This window comes from Cibotium barometz, chromosome 1 (assembly GCF_041138505.1).
Source record: "Cibotium barometz isolate CiBa-2024 chromosome 1, ASM4113850v1, whole genome shotgun sequence".
Taxonomy (NCBI): Eukaryota; Viridiplantae; Streptophyta; class Polypodiopsida; order Cyatheales; family Cibotiaceae; genus Cibotium; species Cibotium barometz.
The window spans coordinates 17,402,509-17,415,112 of record NC_141046.1 but is presented as its reverse complement, the minus strand read 5'-3'; the positions used below and the strand labels follow the sequence as shown (position 1 = coordinate 17,415,112).

Sequence of the window (12,604 nt, the reverse complement as noted above, 5' to 3'; positions counted from 1 at the left end):
GTGGGATCGGATATAAAATCAGGCTATGGAATTGGATAAAAAATTTGCACTATGGAATTAGATTGTAAATTGTACCATGGTAGAGACTAAAATTATTCCATAGAACTAAATTTTAAGCTACACCACAAAAACTCATTTTATGTTGCTCATCTAATTCTATGATGGCAAATTTGACCCAATTTGTAATGTAGCCATGGACAATAATTGTGGGCATGTACATATTATTAATATTAGGCATAGACATAAGCTTATGGGCCCATAAGTGAGATTGGGCATGGCTAAAGTTTAATGTAGTGTGGGTGTGTATGCAAAGTTTGAATACAATAGCATAAAGCATGTAGCCATGAAGTTGTCTTGGTTTATGTTTATGTGAGCAGATGTCAGCCTACAGCTATGTGGGCTATTGGTTTTGCAAAATCAAGGTGCAAACAACTTCACATGTTCTTACAAGAGCAACAGGAAATGTCGCAGGCACTTTGAAGCTTGCTAAGAAGGCACAACATAGGGTACAACTGAGTTTTATGTCGATGAGAAGTGTTCACATAGAAAGTTTGGCGTTGGTCAAGTGGTTTTCCTTAGAATCTCAAAGGATCTTGAGCTTATAAAAATTGAAAGAGTTTACAAGCTTTTTTTTTCGAGCCGAGGTTAGAGACGAGCAGACTCGTTCCTAGAGTTTAAAAGCTTACTCCTCAGTTTACAGAGCAGGTCTTATTTAATAAATAAGGTGATTATAAGGTCATACCTAGGTGTGTAACCAGCCTAACTATTGAGGACTTAAAGTTGCCTGGCCATGAGAACCGTGGGGGCCCTCGGGGGGATGTTTTACATTTACATGGGGTCTTTACTGGCAGGGAACGTTAGTAGCTAGTGGACATTTGAATTTCGAATTTGAAATTAACGACAGATAATTCGAATTTGGAGTCCGCCATGGGAGTATAAGCTTGGTGTGCCTTACAAGGTCCTCAGTGCGAGGGGAGAGAGAGAGAGAGAGAGAAGGGTAGCATCATCCCCATGGCTTATTAGGGTTTTTCTAGCATTTTCTTGAACAGGACTAAGAAGGCTGTTGTTGCATTTGCTGAGTTTTTCTCCATGATCTGAAAGATTCGCCTGTTTTTGCTGCCGAGGGCAAGATTGCACACTTTGCTTAACGATTCTGATCCGCATAGGTTGGGAATCTCTTCTGAATAGGGTTAGATCGCAGCAAAAGAAGAAAATAAACAGGAAAAAGCGTCAGGAGAAGCGGTTGATTTGCCATGGACACCGTCCTCATCGACCAGGAAAACGTCGGCGTTGCTCCCAAGAAGGTATGTCTGGCTAGCTTTAATTAAAGTTCTCTCCCTTTCCTTTCCTGTTTGCTGCATGGTTTCAGAAGAAAAGAATAAGATGAGCTTTGTCTGTCCTTCATCCACACTGCATCGTTAAATTTTCCCTGCTGACTTATTTATCTGCTTTTTCACGGTATTTCAACTGGTTGGTTAATATGTATCCTCCTAGGGTTATCGGTGTCACAAGATCTTGACTTACATTTGTTTTAAAAATGCACGATTCGACATGTGGTTTTGGCTTTCATGTGTTAGTTTTATGAACTGGATGGTTGTTGTTTTGTATCTAGGGTATCTCCTCTAAGCTTCTGTGCCCCTCTCTTGTTCAGAAGATCCAGAGTAAATCAGAAATGATGATTTACTCGTTTCTATGGTGCTCAGGATCATAGGCATCTTGCTAGCACACTGGTGTCGAGACTTTGGATGCGCTCCATGACAAGCATAACATCAAGTAGCGCTTCTCTTTCTAAATCATGATTTTATGTCTTTTCCAGGGTTCCAAAGCTAAGGCTGTGAGAGACAATGTGCCTTCAGCAAAGCTTCCCACTAAACCCCTTCAATCCAGTTCTGGTGCCAATATTGGAGCAGGAAGGCAAGAAAAGACCATTGAGGAAACATATCAGAAAAAGACTCAGCTGGAACACATCTTGCTCAGACCAGACACTTATGTGGGATCCATTGAGAAGCACACTCAGAACCTATGGGTGTACGAGGGGCAAACCTTGGTGTTTAGGAGCATAAGCTATGTTCCAGGTCTGTACAAGATATTTGATGAAATCCTTGTAAATGCTGCTGACAATAAGCAACGGGACCCTTCCATGGATTCTGTGAAAGTAGAGATAAATGTTGAACAGAACCTGATTAGTGTGTATAACAATGGAGATGGTGTGCCTGTTGAAATTCATGGAGAGGAAGGGATGTATGTGCCAGAGATGATTTTTGGGCATCTGTTGACAAGTAGCAACTATGATGACACTCAAAAGAAGACAACAGGTGGCCGCAATGGCTATGGAGCAAAACTGGCAAACATTTTTTCAACAGAGTTCATCATAGAGACAGCTGACGGGAAGCGGTTAAGGCGTTACAAACAGGTAAACATGTCTGCTTTTGATATGCAAATGTAAGGACCTACATGCTTCACTCCTCAGGTGTTCTGATTCACATTACTTTTGGTACAGGTCTTCAAGAACAATATGAGCACTAAGACTGATCCTATCATCACAGCTTGCAAATCTAGTGAGAACTGGACAAAAGTCACATTCAAGCCAGACCTTGCCAAGTTTCGCATGGCAACACTTGAATATGATGTTGTGGCCCTCATGAGCAAGAGAGTGCTCGACATTGCAGGTTGCCTTGGAAAGACAGTGAAGGTAGAGCTAAATGGTCAAAGGTTACCAGTAAAGTCATTCCAAGATTATGTTGGCCTCTACCTTGACACTGTCAACGTAAAAAGAGAAGAGCCACTTCCCAGGTTAGAAGCTCTTGTTTGATCACTATTTCATGTCATCTTTAAAGGGACACTGATTCCATGTGCAAATTTCTTTCTATGTATGCAAAAGCATTCCCCTCTTGCGAAGTAGTGTCAATGTTGTTTGCCTCATCAGTACAGAAGTATGGAAATGTTGGCAAAAGAATGACTTTCTAGACTGGCAATCATATATGATGTTGAAAAATGAAACCGAATAAAAGCTGCAGTTCAATGAGACAGCCATAGAATCAACATAGAATTTGGTCAACTGTTGGCTCTTCCACCAGTACATTGCCTTCGCAATGTCTCTGGATGTACGGAATGAGTAGCCTCCATTTTTGGTTCTGACGTATAGCAAAATCATTAATTGAATAACTGAGAACGTAACATGTGCTGCAATTGTAGTGTGAATGAACCTTAAGTAACACCAAGCAAGCAGCAAGTTTGTAGAATTTCTGTCAGGTGTAAAAAAAATGGATTGTTTGGAGTCTAAAAATGCCAATAAACACAGCACTGGTTTATTTTTATGTTGCGAAATACAAATATATCAATCTATTTTTTTAAAAACTACAATCACACATTGATTCTTGTGGATTCAGGATTTGTGAGCGTGTCAATGATCGTTGGGAAGTATGTGTCAGCTTAAGCGATGGACAATTCCAACAGGTATGTTGTTAAACTGGGATACTACTCGTTAAATAATAAGTACCTTACAAGTAACTGATTATACCTTTTATGAAATTTACAGGTTAGCTTTGTCAACTCAATCGCCACCATCAAGGGGGGTAGTCATGTACAATATGTGACGGATCAGATCGTGAACCATGTCATGGGTATTGTAAATAAGAAAAACAAAAATGCAGGGGTGAAAGCATTCCAGATCAAGAATCATATGTGGGTCTTTGTTAACTCCCTCATTGACAATCCTGCTTTCGACTCTCAAACAAAAGAAACACTGACCACACGGCAAAGCAGCTTTGGCTCAAAGTGTGAGCTCTCTCAGGAGTTCATGAAAAAAGGTATTGATATTAGCTCTTTTGAAGTGTATAAAGATAATTAACTGGTAAGGGAGATTCCCAAAATGCAACAGGAGTTCATGAAAAAAAGGTATTGATCTTAGCTCTTTTGAAGTGAATAAAGATAGTATAATTGGTAAGGGAGACTGCCAAAATGCAACAGGTCCCTAAGGATTTGATGCTGTTGTATCAGTGGCAAAGTGCGGAGTAGTTGAGAATGTCTTGACCTGGGCTGATTTCAAGCAAAGCAAAGAACTAAAGAAAAATGATGGGACAAAGAGACAAAGGTTGACTGGTATTACCAAGCTTGATGATGCAAATGATGCTGGTGGGAGATACTCTGAAGACTGCACCCTGATTTTAACAGAGGGAGACTCAGCAAAAGCTCTTGCTGTAAGTGTGTGCATCATGCTCATTTGTTGTATGAAGAAAGCCTCCTGATCATATGGTGAAAGCATTGATGGATGTGTCAATATGCAGATGAGTGGTATCAGTGTTGTTGGTCGTAATCGATATGGTGTTTTTCCACTTCGAGGAAAGCTCCTGAATGTACGTGAGGCTAACCACAAGCAAATCTTGGAGAACCAAGAAATAAATCACATCAAGCAGATCCTTGGCCTGCAGCATGGGAAACAATACAGTGATGTAAAGACTCTCCGATATGGCCACCTGATGATAATGACAGATCAGGTACGTGATCGCAAGTGTTGTCAACTTTTTTATGTGGATTATGCCTCCTAGCTTTCTCACCAGTCTAAAAATATGCAGGATCATGATGGATCTCACATCAAAGGCTTGCTCATCAACTTTATTCATACCTTCTGGCCATCTCTATTGCAAGTTCCAACTTTTCTTATGGAGTTCATCACTCCCATTGTGAAGGTTTGTTTAGAAGACCCATCTTGCAACTCCACTCCAACACTTTGTGCTTGCAACTTGGGCTAAGCTCTTGGGTAAGCTTTTATTACCAGCTACGCAATGTTAATGTTCCAACCTTTGTCCAGGCTACCCATAAAAATGGCAGGGTTTTGTCCTTCTACACAATGCCGGAGTATGAAGCCTGGAAACAGTCTCTGGATGGGCATACAACTGGCTGGAGTATCAAGTACTATAAGGTTGAACTTAACATTTTGGAGTGTACGTTTTAAATTGAGTGGTGAGCTTCTGGTTCTGATAGTTGCTTGTCACTACACTTTTTAGGGTCTGGGTACCAGTACTGCAAAAGAAGGCAAAGAGTACTTCAGAGACCTAGAGAAAAACAAGAAAGATTTCTCGTGGGAGACTGAGGAAGATGGGGATGCTATTGAGATGGCATTCAGCAAGAAGAAAGTTGATGCTCGCAAGAACTGGCTTCGTCATTATGAAGTATGAGATTCACTCTGTTTGCATGCACTGTAAACAATATTGCTGTGCAGTATTTTTTGGTGTTAGCCCAATGATAGCTGAAGAATGGAATTTTGATCATGTCAGCCTGGAACCTACCTTGATCAGTCGGTGAAGGTCATCAAATACAGTGATTTTGTCAACAAAGAATTGATCCTGTTTTCCATGGCTGATTTGTCGAGGTCCATCCCATCAATGGTAGATGGGTTGAAACCAGGCCAACGAAAGATCCTTTTCTGTTCTTTCAAACGTAATTTTGTCACACAGGCAAAGGTAAGATTGGCATATAATACTTCAATGTTTGGATCTTTAGTGCATAATGTATGTACCAATGCTTATGCTGTATTACTTCTTTTCAGGTTGCACAGTTTTCAGGTTATGTCTCAGAGCACTCTGCTTACCACCATGGTGAGCAAAGTCTTGTAAGCACCATCATAGGTATGGCACAGAATTATGTAGGAAGCAATAATATCAACTTGCTATCTCCACTTGGACAGTTTGGAACAAGAAGTCAGGTGAAATTCCCTTTTGCAAAGCTAGTAGTAGGCAATGGGCACATAGTTGGTGGATGTGCCAAAGAGTATCCAATACTGTTTTGTGATTTTTCTTCGCACACAGGGTGGTAAAGATCATGCAAGTGGACGATACATTTTCACATGCTTGTCTCCCATGACACGATTCCTCTTTCCAAAAGATGATGACATCCTCCTGGAATATCTTAAAGAAGACGGTCAATTGATTGAACCCATCTGGTAAGTAACTCCTGCTATGGTAGTCAACCGTTCAATGCTTCAAACATGGGCAAATGCTTCTTCTCCATTTGCCAGGGTTTTGACCATCTTGAACTTGTGGTTCAGGTACTGTCCTATATTACCTATGGTGCTTGTCAATGGAAGTGAAGGAATTGGAACTGGCTGGAGCACATTTGTTCCGAACTACAATCCAAGGGACATTGTGGCCAACATACACTGCCTACTTAATGATCAACCAATGGAGCCAATGCATCCATGGTACAAAGGATTTCAGGTATCTCACCATGTACTTAATATTGAAGAATCAAACTTTCTTGACATAGGTTTGTGCTTACGCAAATGTTGCAAGGCTAAGAGTTATTTCATTTATGCTAAGTAGGGTACCATTGAACACACTGTCACAAAAGAATCAGGGAGGACCTACACAATGACCGGTGTGTATGAACAAGTGGATGAGTCAACAATAAGGATTACAGAGCTTCCTGTCAGGAAATGGACTCAGGATTACAAGGAGTTTCTTGAAGGCATGATGAATCCCTCTGATAAAATAAAGGAGCCATTTATTAAGGTCCATTTCTCTTCCATGTTTGTCTAATCCATACCGCTTCCAGTTGAGTACATTTTAGGGAGCTTACGTTGCCTGTGTCACCATTATAGGATTACCGAGAGCACAACACCGATACCCGTGTGAACTTCGAAGTGCAGCTATCAGAGAATAACATGGCTGTTGCCCTTGCTGAGGGAATTCTAAAGAAATTTAAGCTAACGACTTCCATAAGTACCAGCAACATGCACCTTTTTGATGCCGGAGGCCATATTCAAAAATTTGAAACGCCAGAGCAGAGTATCCAGCAACCTTGCTGTGGTCCTTAAATCTAATTAATGTTCAATTGAGATAATTTCTTTTCTTTTATTTTGTGGATTTGTGGATGTTTTACATGGTTGGTTCCTTGACCACAGCACAGTCCTGGAGGCATTTTTCTCCATTCGCTTTGAGTTGTATGTCAAAAGGAAGGTAAGTTTCTCTCGACTGCAAAGTAGGTACAATTTAGGGATTTCTGCATCATTGTGGTCATGACTTCAACCTAAGCTTCCATCCATGTCTCAATGTGCAGGAAGTTCAACTCGAAAACTTACAATTGGAGCTCCTTAAACTTGACAACAAGGTTCGGTTTGTCCTTGGTGTTGTTAAAGGAGAGATAATTGTCAATAACAGAAAGCGAGCAGAACTTCTGGTGGAGTTGAAGGTCAAAGGGTTCACTCCCTTTCCCAAAAAATCAAAAACGGCTGAACCTTCGGTTGCTGGAAGTGAACACCCTGAAGGAGAGGAGGGCAGTGAGCTAGAGGAGCCAGTGAAAGGGGTGAAAGCTGGGGATTACGAGTACTTACTATCCATGCCAATTGGAAGCCTAACTTTGGAGAAAGTGCAGAGTCTATGCAGTGACCGGGACAAGTTGGAAGGAGATGTGGAAGAGCTAAAAAAAGCAACGCCTAAATCATTGTGGATCAAAGACCTTGAGGCTTTCCTTCAGCAATTGGATGTACGTTTCTTGTGAAGCCCACAAAATGCGTTCTCTTCTTTTTTCCTTAGAGGGATTTGTCTATATTCAAGTTGCTGCTTCTAAGAATATGCATGCTGCCGTCTGAATTAGGCCCAAGAGTTGGAGGAAGCTAAGGAAGAGGAGTACGAGATGAAGCACATGTCAAAAGAGGGAGGGCGGCAAACCAAACGTGGTCCTGCCAGAAAACCTCCAGCCGTATCAGGGGAAGCAAAGAGTGAGCAACTATTAACACATCAAATTTTATTCAGATTGTTGTACATGCTAAGCTTCTCTCTGTAACTTAATGCGAATGTCCTAGGTGATTCTGCAGAAAAGCTTGCATAATACTGCATGTTTTCTCAGCATTAGTCATCAGTTCATGGGATTTGCAGCAAAAGCTTCCCTAACCATAAAACCATTTCTTAGCACTAACCATTTTTGTGTTGTGCGTTGTGTAGCAAAAGCTTTGAGTGGAAATGCAGCAGCCCAGGCTAAGGCACCACCAAAAAAGGCAGCACCAGCTAGAGTTCCAGCTCCGGTGATTAACCTTTTCTTTTGGTTTTGAAACTTTAAGTGAAGTGCAGATACAAGGTTACTAATGTTTGCTATTTATTATAGCAGGCTGCCGTAGAAAGTGATGATGATGATCTTGGAATGAGCCTTAGGGAGCGCTTGGCTGCCTATTCCAAGGCTGGAGATGGTAATCAATAGCGACAAAACTTTTGATTTAGTTGATTTGATGGTCATTAGTCCTGAATTGGAGCTCTCTGTTAATTGCAGTATCTGTACCAGCTCAAGCCATAGCTGAGAAGCGAGAGACAGTACAGCGTGCGGCTGCTGCAAAATTGTCTGTTGTGGACATGTCAGATACAGATGAAGCTATGAGTGAAGAAGAGACGTTTAAACCCAAAAAGGGGGCTGCCGGAGGCAGGGCAAGAAAGATAGTAATAGAGAGCGAGAGTGAGGAAGATTATGATTCGGCAGATAACTCTGATTGGGACTCTGACAAGGCCACAAAAGGGAAGAAGAAGGCAGCTGGAGGTGCTGCTAAAAAGAGGGGTGTGGGAGCTGGTGCAGCAGGGCAGAAGACGAAGTTGCCAGCAGTTCAAAAGGAGTCAGCAAAGCCTGAAGGTATAGTAGCAGGTGCTGGTAGGAAACGGGGGAACAACAACAGCAGCAAGGCCAAGGGGCAGAAGCTGATTGATGAGATGCTGATGCAGGCCCCTCCCGGTACGACCACCACCGCCCAACAGCAGCAGCCAGAAGGCTCTCCCGCTCACAAGTCCCCTGCTCAGAAGGTGAGGCGCATGCGCCCTTCCCCTTTCCACAAGAAGAGCGGCTCTGCCATGACGAAGCTCGCAGATGAAGAGGCTGGCGAAGAAGAGGGCGTTTCTCTTGCTGCCATGGAAGCTCCTGCTGCAGCGCGGCCCAAGAGAGCCAATCGCACCGTTGTGCAGTACACCATCAGCGATGATGAGGAGGAAAGCGGAGGTGATGACCAATCTGACTTCGATGGTGAGAAGTCTGAATGAGAAGAGGCTTCAACGCACTCTTTTTTGAAGTTCTTCTAATCTCTCGACTGTCATCAACTTGACGACATTTTTACGTTTTGCACAACCTGCTTAATTGTTTGCCCACCAAACAATTTATCTACGTTACACACGTCGATCGCCAGGTCTAATCTGTTGGCTTCCTATCTCGTTAGATTGCCTTCAAGCAAATTCATGATAATTCAAGCAAATTCATGAAACGTCCACTTTTTAATATTAGAGGTGTTTTTGATGTTCGAAGGTATTTCTAACAAAGTTTTAAAATTTTCAAGTTACATGATGCAGCAACTAGTGGTTATTGTTTTGGCATGTATAAATGTGGCTATTTTAGGATGCTGTGGTAAGCTTTGTCTTGTTTATTTTGGGCCTAAGCTTGGACTCAATTAAATAGTTGATGCATGTGGTGGATGTGGGCTCACACAACCATAACGAATGACCGCTTAAAAACCAAGCTACTTAAATTTGTCGCCAGTCGTTGCACCCCTCTACTTTGTTAGGCTCCTAGTGATCATTGTATGAACATGAGTGAGCTCTGAGTCCAAGGTATTTATAGAGAGCCCAATATTCACTTAGATTCTTAGCCAAAATTTCCAATATTATTTGTGTTTAAGTTTTCAATTTTCTAAATTTAGCTTAATCAAGAAACACAAGTAGTATGATGGATAGCTAAATCAAGAAACACAAGTAATTTAGTACTTTGGAGAGGTCATATGGTAGATCGGTCCATGTTGATTGATCTACATTGAGTTCGATTACATTGGTCTACATTTGCCAACCTACATTAAGTCCAATTAGATCAATTTGTTGGCCAATCTACTTCTTAGGCTATACAAGATATTGCAGTTCTTGTTGAGACTTATCCCAAGTCATTTAAATAATCTAAGGATAATTTGTTCCAAGAAGATCTACTGTCTATTATTCACTTAGTCACATTGGGTTTTGTTGGACATTCATGATGCTCAAACACAAAGAGACTCCTTGACTCCCTCCTCATCTAATAGGAGGGCTTGCAAAATAGAGCTAGTTGTGGCACTTGCATAGTTACATAGTTGAGGGTAATGAATTGAATTTCAACACCTTTCCTCAATGAAGTAGAGCATAGAGCTTTGTACTTAGCCTTGAAAATTAAAGAGTCAAGGTAGCTTGTTTTTATTTAGTTATCTCCAAATCCAAAAGAGAAACAATAACATGTCATTTACCTCTTGCTATCACAATTACTTGGCCTTGTTCAAGGTCTTGTCATAGATTGATGTACTCCTATATTACTGCGTGTGTATTCTTGTTGATGTATTTTAACAATTGTTTCCTTGCCTCCAATGGTTCTTTTTGAAGGCTTGGCCAATTGAAGAGTTGATTTCTCAAAGTCTCATGTGATGAATCATTCACCAATGGGGGAGAATCTTTTGTCGAGAGCTTCCATAAAGTTTCAAAAGGGTGCCAATTGATTTGCACCAAATCATACCAAATGTCATAGGATCTCACGAACATATGTTTGTTGAGAGAGTCAGCTCCAAACATTAATCTCCAAATAAAATTGCATGACCCCAAGGTCTATTACTTTAAATTGTTTGCTTGATATCTCCTTAGTCAAATTAAACATCAAGTTTAAGAAAAAAACGATGATTGACAAGAGTCATGCTCTTACCTAACATCAATCTTCAAACATCAAGTTTTAAAAAAGTGATGATGAATAAGAGCCATGCTCTTACCAAACATCAATCTTCAAACAAAATTAAATTACACCAAGGTTTTTTATTTTAAACTTTGCCCAATACCTCCTTAGTTTGAGATATCTTCTTTTGATGGTTCGTTATTAATGTGGTAGTCCACATAGGACGATAATCATGTATCTGCCTTGCTCAAAGAAAACATAAAAAGTTACATAGCTGATAGGATTTTTGAAAGAATAATACTACCAATTATTTTGTTGATATGCTCAAAGGGCTTGTTTAGCATGTATAACATCACTTGGAGCCTACAAACTTTGGTTTTTGAAATGGTGATCACATGTCTTGATGGTTGCTTGTCGACACCTCTGTTTAAAAAAGTTGATTTTGCATTAATTTGCATGACTGGCCACCCTGTTGCATAACTAAGGCCAAGATTGTGTGAATTATAGTCAATTCGACCATGGGAGAGAATGCCTCTTAAAAGTCAAATCCCTCAGCTTGTGCAAATCCTTTTCCCATTAGCTAGGTTTTGTACTTCTCCTCTATGGATCCATTAGGTATGTACTTGGCTTTAATGCTAATAACATTGCTTTTTTGTTGATACTCCATAATGTTGTGGTTATTCTCATCACCAACATTCAAATTGCATATGGCTCATCAAGACTTGTGATCTCCCATTCCTTAACGATCTCTTCCATGATTGCATCATTGACGAGGTTTTCTTGGGCCCTCTTTTTCTCCTCTATCTTGTTTATAGGTCTACAAGATGGCTGAATGCCTTTTATTCCAAAGTTTGCAAATGAAGGTTTGCAAACATCCAAGTTTTAAGAGAAATTTATCCTCTACTTTAGCACGATAAGAATTCGATTTAGAAACACTGCTTTGATCTAGCAATTATGTACTTGAGAATATCACATAGAAGAAAAAAGCAACCCTACAATGGCTCACTTTAATTCCGTGGATCAATTTCAATGGTGGATGCATGTGAGGTATTATTGTGCAAATAAGTTTATAATATTGACACTTTAATGACCTTAAATCTTTAATAACATTGAGCATTCACTCGACATTTTTTTTTTCAACACATTGATTGATTGATTCTTCCATATTAGAAGAGTCCATAAGAAGATAACATAAAGTTTACAACACAATGTGTGATTATTAGAACATTGCAAAGACTCCCCTCATGTGAAAATCGTGACAAACCTTGCATACTCTTCCTATTGTAGCTCACCCAATAAAAGGCTTAGAATTCTTGTGATTCTTTTTAAGGGCTAGATTGAGCATGTGAAGAGTACTTCTCTATAGATTGCTAACATGGAAGGATTTGCATGCTTGTAAGGCACCTCAATCCAAAGGAAGTGTATGGTAGGAGGCCTAACAAAATTAGAAACCTTCTTCTAAACCTTTTGTTCTTATCATGGAATTCCCACATCTTTAAGGTTTGATTTTGGGGATGTACTTCTTGATTTAGGTTCTTGATTTTGGGGGTGTGCTTAACTTATGCATGGTCCAAGTGCATTTGGTTGGCAACTTGCAACGTGAATTACAATGCTAGGTGCTACATTGTTCACAAAGAGGTGGACTTTGTCTTTTCCAGAATTTTTGAATATTAACATGTGATAGTAGCTTAATAGTATGGTGACATGGTTTCATCTGGCACAAAGGGCTTTGATTTGCCACCATGACTCGACCTTTTGAGTGTGTGCATTGTCATTATATATCGCCATGCTAAATGTGTGCTCATTCGGTTGAGAAATATGGTGTCATGGAGCACAAGGTAGGGAGTGAGTGTCAGTCTAGCAAACAGCCACATGAGCAAGTATGAAATATCCCACATGAGCTAACAAAGCCAATTTGTACCCACCTCATATAAAAGGAGTCATTTTCAAGCAATCAAAT

General features: G+C 40.4%; 1 protein-coding gene across 2 annotated transcripts; it reads left to right on the top strand.

Moving 5' to 3' along the window:
* Positions 1-964: 964 nt before the first annotated feature.
* TOPII (topoisomerase II) lies at positions 965-9,268 on the top strand. Of its 2 annotated transcripts, none has more exons than XM_086797982.1 (22): positions 965-1,304; positions 1,817-2,413; positions 2,501-2,793; positions 3,390-3,456; positions 3,539-3,809; positions 4,000-4,199; positions 4,287-4,496; positions 4,575-4,688; positions 4,811-4,921; positions 5,007-5,171; positions 5,277-5,462; positions 5,549-5,704; positions 5,808-5,941; positions 6,047-6,215; positions 6,321-6,509; positions 6,599-6,785; positions 6,907-6,956; positions 7,057-7,482; positions 7,594-7,717; positions 7,941-8,020; positions 8,104-8,182; positions 8,263-9,268. In XM_086797982.1, exons 1-22 carry the CDS (start codon positions 1,254-1,256, stop codon positions 9,012-9,014), a joined length of 4,611 nt encoding a protein of 1,536 aa, XP_086654108.1. In that variant the 5' UTR covers positions 965-1,253; the 3' UTR covers positions 9,015-9,268. The 2 variants fall into 2 exon arrangements, with proteins under 2 accessions (XP_086654108.1, XP_086654099.1); XM_086797973.1 differs by having other exon boundaries at positions 8,101-8,182.
* Positions 9,269-12,604: the final 3,336 nt, after the last annotated feature.

Coding starts and splice junctions, on each gene's coding strand:
- TOPII (XM_086797973.1), top strand. CDS start 1,254: ATGGACACCGTCCTCATCGACCAGGAAAACGTCGGCGTTGCTCCCAAG. Junction 4,497..4,574: donor TGATGATAATGACAGATCAG/GTACGTGATCGC, acceptor AAAAATATGCAG/GATCATGATGGATCTCACAT. Junction 6,510..6,598: donor TAAAGGAGCCATTTATTAAG/GTCCATTTCTCT, acceptor TCACCATTATAG/GATTACCGAGAGCACAACAC.